Source organism: Aquila chrysaetos, chromosome 13 (genome assembly GCF_900496995.4).
Source record: "Aquila chrysaetos chrysaetos chromosome 13, bAquChr1.4, whole genome shotgun sequence".
In the NCBI taxonomy this organism is placed as follows: domain Eukaryota; kingdom Metazoa; phylum Chordata; class Aves; order Accipitriformes; family Accipitridae; genus Aquila; species Aquila chrysaetos.
Genome location: NC_044016.1, coordinates 38,699,004 through 38,721,439, shown reverse-complemented (window position 1 = coordinate 38,721,439; position 22,436 = coordinate 38,699,004). Strand labels below are relative to the sequence as shown.

The 22,436-nt window shown below is 40.8% G+C and overlaps 1 protein-coding gene across 10 annotated transcripts in view; it reads right to left on the bottom strand.

Annotated features, from left to right (window-relative positions):
• The window catches only part of DOCK5 (dedicator of cytokinesis 5), a 130,991-nt gene that overhangs the window by 75,011 nt on the left and 33,544 nt on the right, over positions 1–22,436 (bottom strand). For 3 of the 10 annotated variants that reach the window (XR_003926291.2, XR_003926292.2, XM_030034993.2), the window contains exon 1: positions 14,357–14,595. The exons of 6 other annotated variants lie outside the window; for them this stretch is intronic. Coding sequence is in view for 1 of the 4 variants with exons in the window: in XM_030034993.2 (XP_029890853.1) it covers positions 14,357–14,399 (43 nt within the window). In the remaining 3 variants the exon portion in view is untranslated. Of the gene's footprint in view, positions 1–14,356; positions 14,599–22,436 lie in introns of those variants that run through there. One more of the 10 variants, XR_003926293.2, reaches the window with a different exon arrangement.

Here is a 22,436-nt window from a genome sequence, read left to right as displayed (position 1 = left end):
ATCATCCTGAATGAAAAGCAGCACTGAAGTCTAGCAAATTTAATCTAAATAAAGAGGCAGAAGTGGAAAACGTGATCCGTAAGAAGGAGATACTGGGTTTGGTTAAATGATCCTATTCTTTGAGCATAACTAGAGGCGATGTATCATATTATTAAATTTGCAGTCCCCCAGTTTGATTAGTGGAAAGTTTAAGAAATGTTTTTTTCAACAGTGCATCCAGCCTATGGAATTCATTAGGAGGGAAGGTCAGAGGAGTCATCACTGGGGCTGGTTTGAAAAGGGCAACAGATAACTTTATGACCGGTGACAGCAGCCAGAGTAATGTAGGTGAAGATAAGGAGAAGCAGTTTTCATGCTTCAGGGCAGAAGGTGATTCCTCAAAACGGATGGAGAAGGAACTCTAAAGGCATTGCACAACTGGGCGTGCACACTGGATGTTGGGGGATACACTGTTCTGTTCTGAAGCATCACGGAATAGTCATCACCAGAAACAAGGACTACACGAACGGCAAAGGAAACCTGAGACAGCCTGGGCTTTCCAGGGTAGCCAGGGCTCTGAGTAATAGCTAACGGTGAGCTAGAAGTTTCTGAGAAGGCAGAGTTTGATGTGGGCCGGCACACGGCAGTATTATGATGGGAAGAGCAGGGTTAGTTATGTCAGTCCCTCCAGTTCTATGAAGACACAAGATTAATCACAGCACACGTTCCTGATCTGTGAAATACCAGACAGTGGCACTTGAAATAGTAAGAAGCCTCAATGTCATGCGTGGGACAGAAAATAAGAAGCAGCACAATTACATTACAAAAAAAAAAAAAAAAAAACCAAACCCCAAAACACACTTTGAAAAACCACAAAGCTTCACTTTGTCAAAGAGTCCTGGGAGAAGCCTTAATTTGCAAGAGGTCTGTCAGCAACTCATTGAGCCTGATCTAGCTTTTAGTGAAACCAGTGAGAGATTTGGCATATGTTTCCATGAAAGCAGTGTCAGGCTTACTTCTTCAGTGCCTACCAACAACATTCGTTTGGAACAAGGTGACGGTGCAGTCAGCTCTGATGCCACATACATAACTGGCTTTAAAGAGCCAGTACACATCTGGACAAGTGATCTCCCGCATTAATGCAGTGTCTTTCACACAGTGCCACCAACACATGTTAGAAAGGTAGCAACTGTTCTCTTTCACATGCAGAGAAACTGAGGACAGAAAAACTGAATGTCATCCTGCTCATCTGCAGCATATTCAGAGACAAAAACCAAGTATTAATTCCTAGACCCATTTTAACCACAAGACTGTAACTCATTTTCAAAACTGTTCTAAAAGCAAAGCTCAGCTAAAATGTCTGCAACTGAAGTGAACGAGGCAGAAACTGTCCCATACTATTTTGTGTGTAATTCAAAGCAGAATGAAATTGAATCCTTCCCTCAATAACTTGTTTAAATGCATTTGAAATGTGGATTATTGGCCTGAAACACACAGCCACTGCAAGATCCGTTATCTCTAACTTGGCTCAAAATAACCACCCCTCCACCCATTACAAAAGACACGATAACCGCTTCCAAATACCATGTCCCACTTCTCTGAAGTCTGCCCTCACCACTATCTGATAGGAGAGGGCTGTGGCTTGCTTCCTCTGAACAAAGAATCACATTCAGTGCTGTTGCAATAACCAGACTTCATCTCATTACATCTTTCAACCGAAGAGTGAAAAACTATTGTACGGAAACAGAAGTATGTGCTTTTATGCTGCAACAACCCGGTATTAAGAAATGGCATTTATGCTGGACAGCCCCATTTGGAGAAGCCTGGTATGCTATCTGTTGCCAAGATATAACCAAAAAAACAGTGGCTTTATTTAAAAAACAAGGAACTGCCCAAGGAATTAATTCTTAATAGGAACAAAGGCTTTCTGATGTTTGAGCAAAAACATTCTTGTAACTTCCCAGGAATTTGTGTCTGAAAAATTGAGAACAGCATAATTAAGATTTATATGTCAGACTACTTAAAAAAAAAAAAAAAAAAAAAAAAAAAAAAAAGCAGTCATGGTTCAACACTGTGAAACATGCACATTAACTGATTGTTATGAAAAAAAATATTACTCCTGAACTGGTTGATGCTGACATTCAGTCTCAATTCTACAGAGTTCCAAGTGACTGCGTAGCATTTTGAATGCAAATAATCCAGAATAACAGGATTACGCAGATGGAAATGCTTTAATTAACAGCCGTCATCAGACTTCAGAGTCAAACATCTGATGAGCTAGAGGTGGACCTTTAACATCTTGTGTACTTACTGTTTCAGGCTGACCTCACAAACAGGAATACACTTGGAAGGACTTTTACCTATCATTAAAATTTTTAAGCTGGATAATCTTAAAAATGGGCATTAAATCGACTGAGAAATTATACCGTCTGCCTATGTGGGAGGATATGGCATGGCCTTTCTAATTTGGATTCTGTAACTGTCAGTTTCTATATTCATTCCTTTCTTTTGAGAACCATGAGAAAAGCAGAAAGATCCACTGTCCTCAGCATGCTTCCAACGCTTGCAGTTCCAACCTAAGACTATTCCAATAACCAAACCAAATGAGGGTGTTTGTTACCTGCTCACCTGCCAAGGACAAGGAAGTGTACCTGCCAGGTGCACAGTTGATCAAAAGCCTGCTAAGATTTTCTGATTTCCTCTGAATAACAGAATATTATCCTGGAGCTTAGATAGGCAAATAATCTAAGGTTTTGCAGAGACTGTCCTGCACAAACAGTCTAAATGAAACTAATTTCCAAATTTGGGACTGGGGAAGATTTTCAGTCATGCCATCACCAACTTCTGGATACTCCTGTCTCTCTCCATCATAGATTGGATCAGATTCTAGGATCAATGGTTTAATCTCTTAAAGCCTGGATTGCTTTAGAAAAAAAAACAACTTAACAACCTCAGCCCATGGGAATATGGATGGCTTCACAAGAGTTACACAAGTGCTCCAACTAGATGATCTAATGGTCTCTTATGGCTTTAAACTCTACAGACTAAAAACCACAGTCAGTTCCACAACAATGCTCTGGAGCAAGTGGCAGACCCAACGACAAATTAGCCCATGTATTTTAATTAGAGCTTCTTAGTAGATTCAGATCAGGCAAACTGAGATGATTCAGAACTGTTGAAGCAAGAGACATACTGATTGTAAAGGAAAAAGAAATAATCTCCATCTTTTCATGTCTGCAGAATTCCCATTAGTCATCTTCCCCTCAAATATTTATTGCAAAGTGTTTATACCACAGTAGCTGTATGAAAATAAAGGAGATTCTGCTCTCAGAGTGCATCTATATTGCAATACAGGACAGAGATATACATCCTAAACATACACCGATTTGGATACCAGTAATAACGTCATCACAACATAAGCTGTTTTGTCTCTCTGTAAGTGTGCTTGGGGTAGAAGCAGACCAACTGTAGCTGCTTCTTTGGTCTGAACCACACAGAAACCCTCTGTTACACTGATGAGACTCTAAAACAAGTTTTCTTGATGACCAGTGACTTTTCCAGACTTACTTTTATGTCAGTGGCTAACACAGCGAGGCTACGGTGCATTGGTTGTCACATTATGGTGTACTAACCCAGATTTTGTTGTATACAAGCAGATAGACACTTGGAAAAATCTTGAAATCTCTCTCCTCCCGTCACTAAGTGCACATTTTAAAGTAGCTCCACATTTTGCCCAGATGGAAGAACTTTAAAATCTTGGCCCCACCCCTGCCTCCTCCTCACAACTAGGCCATGGAAACTAACAGCAAAGAAAACCTACAGTAGGAAAACCACCAGAAAACAAGTCTCTCCAAATACACTCAGACAGGCATTCATACAGACACCCTGGGCAAAATCCTGCTATGGTAGAATGCACTGAACTTCACCCGCTGACTAAAGAATCAACTCAATTCAGAGCTTCTAGGATTTGCAATAATGATCCCCAAAGTTACACGAATATCCTTCATCTCCAAAAGTCCAATTTTCCCTTCTACCCATCTCAACGTGGAGTTTAAAGCTCTGTTTTCAGACATGGAGTGATTTTTCTAAACCATTTTCCTGAAAACATGTACCAGAATAACATATAGCACAGTCACAGTACATAATAGAAAGTATGCATTTTATTTTACGTATGGGTAACACATACACGAATCGTTAGCTGTGTAATCTTCACTAGGCTCTCTACTTCCTTTTATTATTTTCACTCTAAAGGGCCCTTAGGGATTTTAAGCTCAGATAAAGAATTAATCTACATTAGCCGTCTCAGCTTATGTCTGGAGTAAGAGGGAGTGCTGTGAGCCAATGGAGGAATAAATCAGTACTAGCAGTGTAGGAGCCAACCTGCTCCTGAATATACTACACCCAACTTAATCCAGTGCTTGATTAAAAAAAAACACAAAACCAACCCAAAACCTAGACCTGCAATTCCAGTCTCCTTGGAACATCATGAAATGTCCACTTTTGCAGATACACAGATGAAAAAAGAAAATAGCCTAGCCTCTCTTCTTGAAGACTCACACTTCTGTAAACTTTTATCAGGTTGCCTTGATACATCTTTCTACAATAACCACTTAAGGTTGCCTGCAAGATTACCTAGGCTGTGGGTTAGAGGAATCCCCTTAGCTTTTGTTCCGGCTTCATTACCAGCCTCCATCTACTTCCTGCAGTCAGTGAGAATGCTGCCCACCTAACAGTGTTCAAACATAAAAAGGGAAGATAAAATAATGAAGTGTTAGCCACAGTGTAAAACAGTTTTTAAGCCTACAGTCTGTTTCAGGTCTGGCTGATTCAAACTAAACAACATGCAATAGCATGTCAGTGTTCAAGTGGAGTCAACAGATGCAGGAGCACCCAACTTGGAACTCCTGTGCCAAAAGCAGCTTCCAAGTGTAAAAAGATGACAACACACTGCTTTTTGGGTCTGGAAGGTGGTCATTGACTTAAGGTTCTCAACCCAGCTGCTGGAAGATCTTGCAGTTTCATCGACCCAACCTTCCTTCAGTTAACACAGAAGAAAAGAAGCCAGTGACACCAAATTGCTATTCCTGTTTTAGTGGTGCTCAATTCTGAGCAGTATAAAGTTGGCTCAGGGAGGAAAGGTGCAGCAACAGCTGCCAATGTTGTTATTACTGCTGCGCTACAGAGAAACCTCAGATCCTGGTGCTATCAAAGCTGCATCTTCTACCAGCTCTAATTTCACAAAACATATCTACCTCGTGTGTTTAATTACTTCATTCATTTACCAAGATACACATTCAACTGCTTTCACTGTGACACAGTGACCTTCTCAACATGCAGGATACAAGACAAGACTGCTGCTTTTCATCTACTGGCGAGGCTACAAGAACTAGATACCATAATGACAGGTGGCTTATACATCTTCTTAGGTTAAAGGGTGCTTGATATTATTGTAAGGTGCGTATCTTCCAAGCCCTGCAGCTTTATTCTGCCTCTTTGAAATTTGAGCAGTAACATCTAGCCTGAACAATTAGTATTCTCCCCAAAATATATTAAATCATAGTCTTGTCCTTTAGAGCAATTGTTCTTACCCCGTAACGCTGTTTCAACTATCATATGGCCACAGAAATCAACAGTTTTGCCATTAGCTTTAGCTGAATCAGAATCTGGTTTGTATTCAGGTTAGCCTACTGGTATCACAGGAATCCAATAAACTTAAAATATTATGCATCTTCTCAGTATTGTGCATTTTAGAAAAAGAGACCTGGAAGAAAATGGGCACATAACCACTCTTTGTGCTGTCCTCTACAAAAGAAGGGGTTCATACCTAGAGCCTTCTGAGTATTATGGTACTTACATTCTGGTTTTAACAACTGGATATACCTACCAGAGGTTTGAAATACAGTTTTCACAAAAGTAACCTCTGATTTTGAATCTTTCCATTTTTACGGCCTGTGAAGAAACAGATCTCATTTACAATACGCATACAATTGCAACTGAATTTTACCAAGTCTGTCTGTAATCACCTTTTTTCCCTCCAAGCTCGCAAACGTGCAACTTGTGTTTGGATATATTAAGTACAAGAGTAACTTCTGCAATTAAATTTTCAAGCAGATTTGTAAAAGCAAAAAACCAAAACCATCACTTGATAAATTGGACAACTCAGCTAATTCGCAACTTGAAAGCGCGTGGCACTTTCAAAAGAATTAAGTGAATTTGCCACTGGCTTTAAATTACTGTCCTAGTTCTTACTGGGCAAAACATCAAAGGAAGTATAAAGAAAACTTGGAAATACTACTGTACAGAACTGTGAGTATTACTATCTAATGAGTTCTGCTGTATGCATTACTTCCAGAGGGAGTGGAGAGATGAGAGGAGGTCTAACAAGTAAAACACTTGAGCATGGAGTCCAACTGTGCCCACAGGCTAGTCTTCACCATAAAGTTCACTTGAGTTAAAACTTCAGCATTGTCCCTTGCTAGCGTCACACCTACATGTGTCAATGCTAAACTCAAGCTGATAGACCCACAGAGAATATAAAACAAAGGGTTCCCACTTCATCAGCTGCAAATGTAACCCACCTGAACTACAGTCATAAATTTTTGTACAAGTGTTCTCAGGCCTCCCACACCTTCCCCTTTCCATCCATGTGCTCTCCCACAATTTGCGTGAGAAGAATTCATAGCATGGCTTGGCCCGCTGCATTTTAAGAAACTTGGGATATGCTGCCAAGAAACTCTTTACCTCCACTGGATAGCACCTCTATGGAAACTAGCACTTGAGCTAACTCATGCTGGCAGAGCTAACACAAGTAGAATTTCTAATATGCATAACCATAGGGATTTCGATTGGCCTCTGTACCTCCAGTCCTTTTCATTCAACGCGGGCTTCGTAACAGATTACTCTCCCATAATGGATGCCTGTGGTTTCATTGATTCATGTTTGCAAAATGACACAAGCCCCTATCAGAAAACTGGCACTGCACAGCGAGATATACAGTTTCACATTTCCAGAGACCTTTAATTCCAAAGCATTTTTATCTTGCCACCTATCTCACATAACAAGCAAATGGCAAACAGGGGAATAGTGTTGAAACGAGGAACAGGAAATCTTGGCTGGGAACTAAGGGTCTTACTCTGGAAGGAAAAAAGCCAAACAAGAGTATTGATCCCTTTTTGTTGTCAAGAAGAATGAAGAATGACCTACTCCCAAATTTATAGTAAGCATATCAGTTTTAATTAAACTGCACAAGATGCAAGGAGATAAAGAATTTGGAAGCAGGGAGCATGCGCTGTAGCCTTCCCTTCATTTCCTAGAGCTACTTTATTCCTTTAGATTAAGCTCCATCTCTCTGCAGCTTGAAGCCCCCACTACATTATCAGAGCAATGAGAATGGAGGTGCTGCAAGAATCAGGTCTCTAATATTTAAGCTAGTTACTCTTGCATTTAAAAAGAAAGAAAGAAAGAAAGAAAAAAGTGCTCTTTCAGAACTAATTGGCCACTATTTGCCCATTACATTCTGAAACAGTATTAGAACTTTAGAGCTGAAGTTAAACTGTTTTATTATTACAGAGGATCAAAGTACCAAGCTTCCCAAGAGCAGAAAACTATTATTATCTCCATTGTATCTCAGTGAACTTTTTGCCCAGATTCAGCACTTTCCAGAATGGGATCCACTTCTATTGCAGCAACACCTCCAAAAATTTGAGAGTAGAAGTGGCCAAAGAATAATCTCCACAGGACAATCACTACTTTTTTAAGATACATTCTGACAATGTGCCAGACACCTATCTGAAAGCTTCAAGAGGCTGCCAGAGCAATTAATCCTCTAAACAATGCTCCCCGCTCTGTTCCTGGGAGATCTTCCTAGGAGGTACAGTCTGTACCAAAAAGACATTTTTATCATTTAAGCAACTGGTCCAACTAGCACTCTGTAACACCTTCCGTTTTTGAAGGCAACCATGAACTGGCCACCTAGAAAGCTGTTTAGTAATTCATACTATGTTCCAGTTTTATTAGCACATGTTTCCTGGCAAATACACCAAAATTCATTACAGTATTTTAGGCATTCAATCATAAGTTAAATACATTGGACCTGGAAAACATAGTCTCATTCTGGTAGTAAGGGGATAAATGTGTTTATGACTTTAGACTAAGGTAGTTTTAAGCTTGGCCATGGTTGTGTCTTTAGCGTGCTAGCATAAATAGGATTTTTCTTTCCCTAAAAGCACTAATTGAAAGAAATGTCCTACCAGTCAAGTTAAGTGAAGTTAAATAGCAAAAAAGAAAAGTCGACTTTCAATTAAAGGAGCTTTGGCAATCTTGCATGTAGAAGGGGTGTACATTTTTCAACTTTCAAATGATAAGGAAAGATTATTACACATTTACTGCTTCTTGATCAATACACTATTGGTTTAAGTTTTTTCAATTCATGAACTTCGATTATGTTGCTTTTAATTTCCATAGTTCCTACCTGCATTTGTGCTAGCAAATACAGTCCTATGCCAAAAGAAGAACCACAAGAATATGCAAGAGACTGATGCGAAATTCAGAACTGGTCAGCACACCCAGCTCTAGTGAAAGCTGGTACTTAAGGCCTCTTGACACCTCTGAACAACGAGGCCCACATCTAATTAGCAGGAGACAGCTCAGCCAAAATTCTAGAAGGCAACTAGCAGTTCTGGATGCCTCAAGATAGGATTCAGAGCCTCCACAAAGGGACCTGATTGTTAGTACGATGAACTGTATGATAGTTCCTAAACATCAGGACTATTGGTGATGTTTCAAGGTGGATACCCAAGAGCTAAAGCACCCAGAAGTCGCAAGACACTTCTAGAAATATTGCTTTTCAAAGTAAGAATAAGAAAAGGAATGGTTACAAGTCTTGTTCATGTCAGCAATGCCTTTGAAGTCCACAGGATTAGTTTCACAGGGAACTGCTTAAGGAGTAGAGCAGTAATCACCAAAAGAGAAGACAGACTCAGGCTAATATGGATTAACAAAAAATAGAAAGGACTATGGAAGCAAGAAGTAGTAGCACAGCCAACTTTCACATGAAATAAACTGTAGACACAGCAGTAAAAATTGGGGAACTGAATCAGAAATAGCGTTGTATACTGCTCTGAAGATTCAAAACTTTTTGCTGTCAACTATGCCAAGTTTTTACTTTTCCCCATTGAAAGTTTTGTTGGTATTGCCATCAATATGACAATTTTTAGACACAAATCACAATAAAGCAAATGGAAGGAAAAATAAGTAGTTATAGAGTGTTTCTATCAGTAGAAAGGAAGACAGTCACTTTTGCAGTAGGAATGGGCTCTTCCAACCTTTTAGAGCCCTTGTCAGGAACCTGTTGCACAACAGTGGACTTAAGTTTCAAGTTAGAAGCATTCTGCAGGAATGGTAGGCATAAGGCAAGCAGCAAGTTGAAACAAATACGAATTTTGCTCTAATTTGACATGATGTACTGCTATCAGTACCGTGAAACTCCTTTGATCACAGACTGTATTTCGAGACAACTTTGCAGAAGATGTATGAGGTTTGAACATGAAGCCAAGACCTGATGGCCCAGCATATCAGAAGTTATCACAAATCAAACCATTAGTAAGAAAACCCTATTCTGCAGCACTCTCTCTTCCTCTCTGATCCTTTGCATTTCTGCTCACATAAATCACAAATGTAGCCGGCAGGCACTGGTTTACATTTGAAATATTACTGCCATTCCTAAGACATGACGCAGCTGATTGTAACTCAACCACCACATGGTATTTTGACAAAGTAAATACTTCTTTGCGACAAGAATAGTCCTATGCTCCGGTCCCTCCAGCAGGGAAAAATGTAATGGATTTAAAAGGCCACCAGTAACTATTAGGGGTAATTACCTGTCAGTTTACAAACAAACAAACAAAAAAAATCTATTAAAAAAGAAAAAAACCAACAAAATAAAAGATGATAGATTGAAACTCAAAGGCTGCTTTTTGCCACTGTAACAAACAGCTTCTTTTGGTAATACGGCTAAGGTATTTTAGCCATAGCAAGTGGCCATGCTTCTTTTGGAACCAGGTCAAATCGAGCCATTCCCTTCAAACAGCCACCCATGTATCTGCATACTTGAAGTGCAAAATGGGAATCCCTGGAATGGGATGTGAAGAGGCAGGGAAATCTTGGGAATTAAAGCTGCCCAAAAGTTTCTCAACCTTTCCCTCCCAGCCCCCTGCCTTCAAAAATGCACCAGATCAAAACACTTTCCACAGAGCAACTGAACTGCTTTGTTTAATTAGCTTCCCTTCAACCCAACATTTTAAGACATTTTCTAAGCAAAACATGACTCTGTTTTTACTCAGAGCCTATAAAGATTACTAAAATACAAATAGTGCATTGATCTACCTCACTGACCAGTGAAGTTTTTGTGGGCTCATAATAATATTTTAAGTTACACATTTAACAATTTGGAGAGATCACAGGCAACAAATATTGCTTAAGCTTTCACTTGCTCCTTCTAAGCAGAACATCACAATTTGTGGCTTTCAGTGTTTTGCTGCAAGCTCCAAGTTTGTTGTTGATTGTTGTTGGTTGAAGCATTTTGTGATATGTGGAGTGAATGGTCCATTATGGCCTGCAACTGCAGAGGACCAGCCACAATAATCTGCCTGGTCCTTCCCCACTCCTACCATATAAGCTCTATGAAACAGCCACTACCCCAAAAATAAGGGTAAATTTACATTTCAAGAGAAAGTCATACCAGTACATGCAGGTGCAAGCCAGCATCTTCACCAAAATGCAAACTCTTCTGGACCTCACGTCTCAGAGCTCTTTCAGTAAAACTTTGGTTAAAAATTTCTTATTCTGGAAGACCAGATTTGTGGACTGGCTGAACAACAGGTGCATACACAGATCAAACTACGTAATTATAAACAAACACTTCACATCCTGTTAGTTCGCAGTCAAAGGTAACATATAACGCATGTGTACCTGATCCATCATTACAGTCACCTGGATGAAAACTCAGCACTTTTCATTTCTGAATTGGTTTTGAACTGGGTCAGTTCCCTGGCTTACCACACTGTTACTGCCCACAGGAAGGAATCAGAAAAAGTGGTCCAATTGCTTGTTCTGATAGCAGCCTGGATTTATAAAAGAATAGAATAGTTTATGATTCCACAGACTCCACATTCTCTCATACTTAGTACTGAAACCATTAATACAGCCTTTTCCAGTCCACAAAGGACACCTGCATGTTAGAACAGAGGATGACTAATGAAAGAATAGCTTTTACAACTGAAGGGTAACACTTAATGCAAACCCATGTTACTGCCAGCAGAACAAGAAAATAATTACATTGTTGATTCCTTATGTTCTAAGTTAATAATTTCAAAATGAACAGATACTAAAAGTTCAAAATTGCAGGGAGTCATTCATGTATTCTTCAGAGCACGCTCTTTTGACTGAAAAGAGTCTGCATGAAAGGCATTCTGCAAATGACCCTTTCTTTTTGAGAGAAGCACTTGACCAAGAATAGGTTACTTCATTTAGTTCGGCCCTGAAACTGACCAGCTTTCAAGGAAGATGCACCAGATAGTGTCTTTCCTTCCCAAATCAGAGGTGAAGCATGTTGCAAGGAAGCTTTGCGAGACCCAGAAAATCCTGTTGCTTAAAAAGGCAAGATGTTGCCCATCAGATGATCGGCAGTGTTTTTGTCCCTTTTCAAGGCTGAAGCTTCCAAAATCCCATCTGTTACTGGGTTGAAAATTCATTGCAAGTGAGAAACTGCAAGCCATTTGTCTCTCAGGTATGCTTCCCTAAAAATGCTACAGTTTCCAATCTTGCACTCTCTGCTGTCTGCCATTTCAAACTCAGCCCATATGCCATCTGTATTATCCATGGTAAAGGTAGCAGTCTCCAGGTTTAACCAATTGAGGACAAAACTAGAAGGCAGCAAATCAATTTGAACCCACAACCAACAAATCTGTAGAATCTAATCCAGGACATAAACCATTCTGAACTGAAATGAACAAATCAGACAAGTGACATTGAATCACATCGTCTACTTCCTGGAATTTCTTACTGCGTTGGTATGATTTACATGGCTGTGTTTAAAATAAATGCAAGTAGTTCTACATTAGTTTCCAAAGCACAGACTGCTATCAGCCACAATGTGTGTGTTCTTTCTGAAAAGAATGAATTTGTATCTTTACACTTCAGAACTATCAACTTATCCATGTTACCAGTGAATGGAAGTTGTTACCATCTAACGGCCTGTATCATACAAATCAGCGGCATTACCCTCATTACAACCACCTTCATAATTGGTACTAACAGACATCTTGGTTAGCAGGCAGATTAATGGCCCAAGAAGCTCACACTTTCCTCTCAATCCTCATTAACTTCTTCAAAGTAAGCACAAAACCAATGAGTACTGGTATCTGAGTGCAAAGCTTGAACACAGCACAGGATGCAACTGTAGACAGGAAACCGACAAGTCTGCAAACATCAAATTGACAAAATTATGATTCCATTAATGCCATGTATCAAACACTGACTGATAAAGCTAATCACTGCATAAATAATTTACTGCCTGTGGATTAACCCTATCAGTCCCGGTTGCAAATTAAATGCAAGAGCTGAAGCATTACAGACTCTCTGTCAGCTTGGTCCATGTGTCTGCATACAAGGGAAATAAGTAGCTTTTTCACACAGCTGTCTGAACACACAGAAGGAAGGGGATACTTCCCAACGGCACACTTTTTGATCAGTAATGTAAGGGAAGAGGCAGTTTTTCCCTCCACCCTGCTTACTCACGAGCCAGTGCCCTTTCTGGGAGAGGAGCTGTCATCAGCAGCAGTTAGCTCAAGCCAGCACAAAAAACTCACCCCGGAAGCTAATAAAAAGGAAGCTAGAGGAGTGCCTCTGATTCATCCTACTGCCCAAGGCCATTCTTGAGGTAGAAGAGCCTTGCTCACTGGTGTACTTAAAAAAAACTCCACCATAATCTAGCACAGCCAATCATACTAGCATTATATAGTTTACTTGATTATAATACTAAAATTTTTAAATTCCTGATGCTCAGCGTAATCTCACCAAGTCATACGTATGGGCTCCCATATATAAATAGCCTGGGCTGTTACCTACACAGAAAGAAACAAAGTTCAGGGTGTACAATACTCCACACCCTCCCGGTTACCAGAGCAGAAACTAGATAAGGTTGTGCTGCATACAGTATCTCTGAAGCTTAAGCCACAGTCCTGCAAGAAGCGGGCTGCCTCTCTGCAAAGCCACTTTGAAATCAAGTGGGTAACTTATTTCAAATTCACTCTGTGAAAAATTGTGCAGGATGAGGTTCTTCACCTTTGAACTCATGGACCGAACTTGAATGAACAACCTCATGGGAGCTGGGGCAATTAACACCTTGCAAGCATGAAATTAACGTTTTTTCTCACATCTAGAAGCCCACTATGGAACACAAGGGGCACAGAAGATCACTCCTCATTAAAATAAACTATCAGAAGTTGTGGCATTAGCGGTTTCCTGCCTATTGTTCTCTGCCCAATTCTCACAAGCAACCTCAAAATTGTGTGGTTTTCAGTGTCAAACTCTCAAGAAAAGGAGTGCTTATCAGCGACACCATTGGTTATGTCTGCCCCTTGAGAAAAGCGAGCCAGCATTCAACAATCTCCTTTCAAACATAAAGGAGAGGACAGGGCAGAAGGTACAAGGTATCAGTCAAGCTTTTACCGTTCCTCCCCCTGTGACTGTCAGGATTTCCATCCCCTGCAAAGATGTCACCACAGTCCTGAATTCGCTCATTACAACCTTCTTATCCTGCCATCACTTTTTCTAGCCGCATCTCCTTTGGGGGACAACAATAGGCATTTTTTGCTGTTAGGTTAGAGCACTCTTCACTGTAAAACATGCTGGAGAGGCACAATTATCAAGGTCAGTCCCGAACTTGCAGGATTCCAGAAACCTAGAGCTCCCAGGGCGTGCACTGGACACACACCACTGCCTCCATCGCGAAGGGTTCAAAGAGTGAATACCCGCCGCTGAAGCCTGAAAGTGGACGAGAGCACAAACTGAAAAAAGAATTGAGAAAGTGCGTGGCGGAGGAAGGAGTCAAGGGTGCGCTAAAAGAAAGGAACGACTCTGGCCGGGGGGGAAGCAAAACGAACGTGCGGTGCAGGGACACCGGGGACTCGGCAGCGGCGGAGCGGGGGAAGCAGAGCGCCGGGATCCGGGGGAGGGAGAGCGAGGAGACTCCCGGGGAGGGGACGCGGGGCCGGGGGGGTTGGCGCAAAGGCAGGAGCGGAGGGAAGGGCCGGCACGGCGAGCGGGGAAGGGGCTCCCGGGGCGGGGGGGGGTCCGAGCGGCCCGGGCTGGCACTCACCGACCCCGTACTTCTCCCGCTTGGTGGGGATCCAGCGGGCCATGCCGGGTGGCGGCCGGAGCTTCCCCCGCGGCTCGGCTCCGGCTCAGCGCGGCCGCTCGCCCGCCGCCGCCGCCCCGCCGCGCTGCCTGGGGCCGGGCGCCCCGGGCCGCTCCGCCATGCTACGAAAACTTCCCAGCAGCCGCCCAACTTTCCTGCCTCCCCCGCCGCGCCGAGCCGAGCCCGAGCGGAGGAGAGGGAGGGAGAGGGAGGGAAGAAGGGAGGGAGGGAGGCGGCTCTCTCCGCCCCGGCGGGGATCACCTGCTCCCGGGCCGCCCCGCCCCGGGGAACCGACCCCGGCGCTCGTCGGGGCTGCTGCCAGGTGCTAATGGGGCAGGGGGGAGAAAGAGAGACGGACGCTAATGGGGAGGGTGGGCGGCTACGGGTAACGGCTCCCGTTATTGCTACGGAATATACCGATGTAGAAGCGCGCAGGCATTTTCCCACTGTTCGCATAAATACAGATTTTTTTTTAAAAAGTAATTCATTAATAACTAGGAAAACAAAAGGGTTATTTTAAAAGTACTCCAAGCATCTGGAAAAATCGTCACGGGACGGCACTTTGCAAAAGACGCAATGTTCTTGTTTGTAAGATTGACTCGGCCACTCGATGACGCAAACCTCCACTTGACTCTAGCGCTGTGAACTGGGACTTGATAAAAGTATTTCAAATTGGTGATACAGAGACATAAGCTGTGTACGAACCTGGATCCTGCAAGGCAGGTCTGATGTTCGGGCCTGAACCAGACTGGCTGGCTTCTGTAGTTAAGTCAACTGTGGTGTGGCAAATTGTCTGGGAGAGGGATATTCAGTAACACCTACTACTTATGCCCTTAATTAAGCAACACCATTGCAAATCACAGTGGCAGATTCTTTACAAAACATTAGGTCCAAACTCAGAAGATCCAGGTTCTCATCATCTCTTTGGGGCTGTAAGTAACTGGATCTAATTTTTATTAGTGCCTGATCTTTGCTGTATGCCCATCTCCCATGGAAGGCAATGAGAACTCTGATCATTCAGAATATCTTAAAACCTAACCACCTGTTTAATTGCACTAAAGCATGAAAATCTGGGGAGACAATATTTTTTATTATTTTACATTACAAGTGAGAAGCACTAGGAGTAGCTCTATTGCTCAGATGTTCTGGTGCCCTGGGCAGATCACTCTATCTCTCCGATTCCCAGCCAACATCCCTCTTGCGTGTTCAGAACAGCTTTCCATACTATAGACTCTCCCACCTGTCTTTCTAGTAAGTTTAATTTGCCTTGATCTTCACTGGCACCTCTAAGTGGCAGAGTAATATAAATAAGAATTAATTACTGGTAATTTGCCCTAACAAATAAACTTGTTCTTTGCAAGCAGAATTTTAAACATAAGGACACTTTATCACTATTAGCCACAGTATCATTGTACAATACTGTATAATATACTGTTTTTTTAACAATACGTGGTGATCTATCATGTGTCAAGAATGTGTGCCCCATGAATTTGTTACACACACAGTGCGTTACTCATCTAGCTGTGATGCGCAGTAACGTTACACCCAGTTTCCACCAGGCGGCCAAACCCTTCTCTAAAATGATGTTTTTATCTTCTCCCAAGGGCTGCTGATGACATGACTGAGATGCTCCCAACTATATTCAGATGTGTACATCTGAACCACTGAACATGCGAACACTGTGGCTTAGGGGTTCAATATGGACATGGGCTCTTTCAGTACTGAAATGGCACCTGAAGCTTCACCACGGAGTATGTCAATATGTAGAACAAGCTATAAGGAAAAAAGAAAAGATTTGCAAGCTGGAACTAGTTAACTCATTTGTTATTTATAAAACAATAATTCAACCCAGCCAACCATGATCAGACGGTGTTCTGGCACATATCTGAAAACCTACAGTTCCTCTAGCCAAAGATTTAGTAGTGCCACTAAACGTAGTCCTTGTAGTGTTTTTGTAGAGAGCCGAGAGCTCACAGAGAGTACAGGGCACTGCAGAGAGCCAGGCCCCTCACCACAGGATGGGGGCGTCCAAGCTTGTATGACGAGCAAATATTTAGATATTTTGCAAATCCTTTCACTCTGGGAGATTCACCCAGACTTTTTTAATGGAAGCTTAACATTGCAAAGTGCTTTGAGACCTTAACACAAAGAGCAATGTAACTAGGCCATCAAGACAATTAAACAGGGTGACGGTTGTTAAAGACGTCTCTGCTCTGATCCTGGACCACCTGGATTCCAAAATACTCCCTGCTACAAATGGGATATGGCTTTTCTGTGGCCATTTTGCAGCATGTGGCAGAACAAGTGATGCAGAGAAGACTGCTTTTTTTGCATCACCTTGCATCCCCTTCTGTCCAGGGAATACTCCATCTGCCCCTGGAGGGCTGCTTTAGCAATGCCTGAAGTCTTAGTCTTGTAAAAGTTTCAGTGCTTCAAGCTAAACATTTCTCACTGCAATTCAAGGTGCTAAATTCCAAATTTAGTTAAAATGACCCTGCTTAGAAAGAGAAAAACATCTGTTTCTTTTCTGGTAAAGATAGTTTTCTTTCTTTCCATTTTACTTATGCTTAGCCATGGCTTTCTGTGGCATCATCCCAAATAAAGAATAGAAACAGCTTGATGAGTAGTATCTTGTAGATGACAAGAGAGGGACCGTGCAACATGCTTAGATCTGAGGCCAGATTATTAAAGAAGAAAAGTATTCATGAAGACACTGAAATGACATTTTGAAAGACCACCTGTATTCTGGCTGCCAAGGTCTTTGGCTAGAGGTTCTCTAATCAAGAGTCTAACTGACAGCCTAGAACCTTGATTTTACTTTAAGATTCTTGATTTTGTAGTTAAGCTGGCTGAGCTGTGCCAGTATTTTCCAACCCAGGTAAAGCAAATTCTTGGCAGCAAATGAAAAACAGAGGAAAGCATGAAAGATAGACAAGTAGTAACTAGAGTAGCTGGTTTTATTACTGAAGTAGGGAAAGTTGGTGAATGATTCGTTAAATATAATGATTTGCAAATGTCAGGGGCACATGAAGGAAGCAATCTCAGATATCACTGAAAGTAGATTTTATTTCAGAAAGCCTTTTATTTAATTTTATAATATTACCGAATAAATTCTTTTCCTTCTCTCTTTCTTTTAATGCTGAAGTCTTGTTTAACCAGGGCCATTAATGGTGCACAGTCTGGACCCTTTTCTTCTCTGCCCCAAAGAGGAGCAGGATAGATAGTTAAATTCTAATTGAGGCTACATCAGAGATTAACTCGTTTTATGTAAATACCACATCAAAACCACAATACTGAGGTCATGTTACAGATTCAGAGCTGGAGAGAATTTGGGTGACTAAGGTTCATTCACATTTTTAGTGCACTAAGAAAGTCATATTACCCCATGGTCTTTTACTTCATAGTTGAAAGAACAGCATATATGCAAATTATCAGACTGCTGATGTAAAACCTTCATCTAAACTTAGCATTTCAAAATGTGAAGTTAACAGGGTCATTAAAAAGAAGCCCGTGTCTGAGAAACATTTCTGAACTACTAACTGCACCTCTTTTTTTTTTGTGGCCTAACTGAAGTTTAAGAAACGTAGTTCTAGTGCCCTCCTGTGTTCCAAATAAGAACTACAATAGCTAAAGAATATACCGGCCTCCATTGAATGAACGGAAAAGAGAAGGAAAAAAGTTTTCCCTGTGATAACACTTAAGAACTCTTCTAGTCACAAGCCTGGATCCTATCTAGCTAGGTTCTGTGCATACACAAACAAAAAAGATGGCACTTGAATCAAGTGGTTGGTTTACATTTAAAGCAAGAGAAAGGACATGGAAACAGCATGGAGAAAAATATAAAATAACAAGACCATGCTGTTCAGCAAAACAGTAAGTGAGTGGTTTTAGCACACCAACTAAAAAACTACTACTACTACAACAAAGCTATCTGTTCATTAATTTAATAAGACAGTCCTTCTAGCCGATGAATGATCAGGTCTGGTTAAGAATTGGACTCTTATTTTCCAATCACCAGCAGAAACCATAAAGAAAAAGCAGCCAAGTAAGCAAGATAAGCAATTAAATATGCAAATACATACATACACCACAAATTGGAGAAAACAATGGTTTTTTCCATCTGCCTGTACATGTTTTATCATGGAACAATATTTAACATATTATCTGAAAATCTCATAGCCCAGATATATTATAGCTGAATATTTCACTGCACATTTTGTTACCCAAATAAGGCAAACGCTTGTATGATAATGCTAGTTTTGTTACTTAGTTTGCATTACCCTATTGTCAGTTCATTTTGTTGTTCTGTTAAAGTAACAGGGATATTTGTAAACAATTTTTCAACAAAACCACTATTTACCTGCCATAAATTTCACTGGCACTCTCTTTTTTTTCTGCATTATTCTGCACCAGCACAGCTGTGAGAAAGGGCAAACCATTCATTAACTAAACTGAGGTGTACAGTTACTACAACTTACCTTCTGATTATCACATGGAGCTAAGGTATGACAAACTTGTACGGAAGTACTTTCTCCTACATACAACTAGAGTAAGCAAAAGACTGTGTAACCAACACCATCTCATGCATTATTGCAAGATCTCTCTCTTCTGCAAATATATTTCAGTATGTTCCATCTTCCTGCAGTGATGGAAGGAAAGAATTTCTTCACTGGAAGAAATATATAGCAGCTCTGTACACACCTCATTGACCCAAGGTCTAACATGAATGGGTGTTCACTGTTCCCTTGTTTTATTTATATACAGTACAAATTGCTTCTTAAGCAGGGTGTATAGTATTTCTCTGAATAGGACAGAGTAACAAATTCCCCAGGAGGCTAACTGCATATGATAACACACTGTTATCCTTCATGGTATTCTACGCTGACAAACAAGCAGAACTGTGGGTAAACAATGTTTCTGAGAAGACCAGTAATGGAGAAGATGCTATGTACAAGTTGTTGCTTTTGTGTAAAAATACCAAAAGCAATTACATGATTTGGACAGGAGATTTCCTGTCCAAAACCGATATATGTCTTGGGGACAGATTTGTAAAGGTATTTAGATGCTTAATGATGCTGAAAGGTGCCTAGTAGGAATTTAAAACTACCTTAAAAGCTAATTCCTGTTGAAATTAATGTAGGAACGGTGAGCTTCTCAGAAAGCCATTCAGGCTTAGATTTGCTAGGGTATGTCTAAGTTAATAAAGATCCGACGTTGCATGTCCCCAGCACTGTGCCACACAAGATTATCAGCTCAAATTCAGAAGCTGTGTAGATACTGTCTTCACATGGCTTACTCAGTTGGGTTCAGCAATGTTCAAAATCTCCCAGTTTTAATGAATTCAAGATCTGCAATCAAATAATAGGCAGGCACAGATTTCTTGGGGAGGTCAAGAGGACTTTACTTCCCCTTATCAGCAGCAGCTGGCATGACTAGTACCCCTAGCATGGGACATGTCTGCAGACACAGTGCTATGTAGTTCTCCTGGATTCCCTGCACGTCAGCCCTGCATTTCTGCAGTCCAAATGGGGTAGAGCTGTTGATTCTAATACAATTTTGCCGCTGCTGAGTTGCGGTAATACGGTGCTGAGTAAGGTAATAGTTTGTTAGACAGGTTTATCACTTTTTCTCAAGAGAAATTCTTGATGAAATGTAATCACCTCTGTTTCATGATTTTGTGAAGATTTTTCCAAAGCCGTCTGACTACTGAAACCTGACTCCTTTTCAATTAAACAGGAATGGGGACTACAAGAGCCCTTAGGCAGCTTTGAAAATTTCTGCCTTGATGTATCCTTAAGTCAGAAGAACAGGTTCTGAGTAATCAGTTAGTTGGCGTTTCCATTTTAATAGCTTTGTATTTTTATGTCTGAGTTTATTAAAATTTCAAAGCTTAGCTTCTCTACCCCTGCTCCATCTGTTTCTTTTTAAGGAAAGTCAGAAGAATCTTCCCATCTAGTCTGCATTTTATCCAGATGGTAATCTCTCCCTTTGTTCAGGCATGAATTCTATCCATGCAAATCAAAGCATCAATCATGCAATCAACTTTTGCATTAGTTGCAAAGCTCAGTAGGGTATTTGCTTCATTAGAAAATGCAAGGCATAAAACCACAGCTGCAACACTTAAGAGTATGTTCAATGCTGCAAATGCCAGCACGACGTATGCCTTCGCTTACTTATCTCCACCTACTCAATGTGAGAAGGCCAATACCTTACTCCTGTAGGTACTGTTGAGTCCCAAATCCAATATTCCTGAAATGAAACACAATGGGAAGTGATACCTCAAGTGGTAGAGCATTCAGAGATCTCAGTTGTAAAACTGCTTTTAACTATCTTCATCATCTATAATTCACTTAAGTCCATTTATTGCTGCCACATGCACTGAGAAAGAGCCTCATGGGCCAGCAGCAAATTCAACTCTTCAGCTCATGAATGAATAACTGCTGGAAGCCAGACTTTATTATTAATATTAGTAATTCATTCAGTGGTCTTGATCCTCAATCGATGTAAATCAGCACAGCCTCATTGAAAGAAATTGTTTTGCTTGCTTTTCACCCAAACATTGGTCTCAGGAACGTCAAAAAGGATTGTGACATTAATTTCAATTGGAGATCATGTGACTGATATATTTCAAGTCATGATGCCAAGACCTTTCCCAACAGCTGGATATTAAGTTGTTTTATCTTGCTTTTGAGCTTCTTTTAAAAAGGTCAGCAGAAGGCATAGGCAGAGGTTATCTTGCAATTCCCTTTGTCTGAAAGACTGCTGCCTGTTTGATGAAGGTTTTGCAAGTCAGTGGCCTTAGGTAAAATTTCATAATCAAAATGCTGGACTGGAATTTGTGACTATTTCTAGGGAATAACAGAAAGTTTGACAGAAATAGAGCTTCAGTACTTCAAGCTTTTATTACAAAATCTGTGAAGTAAGATAAAGATCTCTATTACCTTGTCCTGTCAACAACTGATCTGATGAGGTATGAGCTACCCAAATGAAGCCTGCCATAAAACTACATGAGCAAGTCAGCAGATTCAAGGAAACAGCAGAATACAGTCAGCTGCTGTAAATGAGCAGTTCTCCACCAATGTCGGTGTTTCTACGATTTACATTAACTGAGGTTCTGATCCTATTGCCAGTGTGGCAGACACAAGATCTCTTTAGTAGGTGACTGAAACAGACCAGAAACTTCCGCAAGAAATAACCATTATCAACTCATCCTTAGATCATTAGAGAAGGAAATCTGTGTATGTGTCTGAGTCTTGTATCTACTTAAATTCTGGGTTATTTAAAACTCCCTCAGCTACTGACTTGAGCTTTACAAATTAAGAATGATGAAAAGCAAACAGCAAATAACTCTTCCTTCAAAAATACTTAAGTCACTTCCTTTCCATTTTTCACAGTAAATCAGCCTAAAGAACAGGCCCAGGAAAATAAAGAAAATGAGCTTAAAGGAACTGATTTCACTGGTTTTTAAAAGGAGACTTGAACTCATAGAGGAAGAACAGTTGAGGTGGCATTGCTGTTTATATTCCATGGCTAACTGCTGTGAAGGGAAAAGCAAAATCTCATTTTTTTTCAATCTTTGTGTTAAACAAATTTTCAGAGCTTGGGACATAGCCTGGGGATTCCAAATTCCCACACTCTGTTTCAATCATTGTATTTTATTCTTTTGCTATTTTATTAAAGAGCATTTAATGCTGGAGGAAGAACTCCATAAATTCAAGAAAGATCACTTTCACAACTGGTGGGTTGATTTAAACTCCTCTCTCTCAAACTGGTACATGTCTATGAAAAAGCTGTAATACTGACGGCTTTTCTTCCATCTAGTTGTCGATTTCTACAGACCTAAATAGTCATAGGCTTATGTTTTCAGGCCCTTGTTCCTAACTATATTAAAAGACATATTCACACTCTAATACTGTTTTCTATGTAAGCAATTGCATATAGCAGCGCCCTGAATGGTTTGAAACTGTGAAAAGGAAGCATAGAATTCTGCTAGATTTGGAACAGCAAAAAAGTGTCCCCAGGGCAGTATCTGTTTTATGAC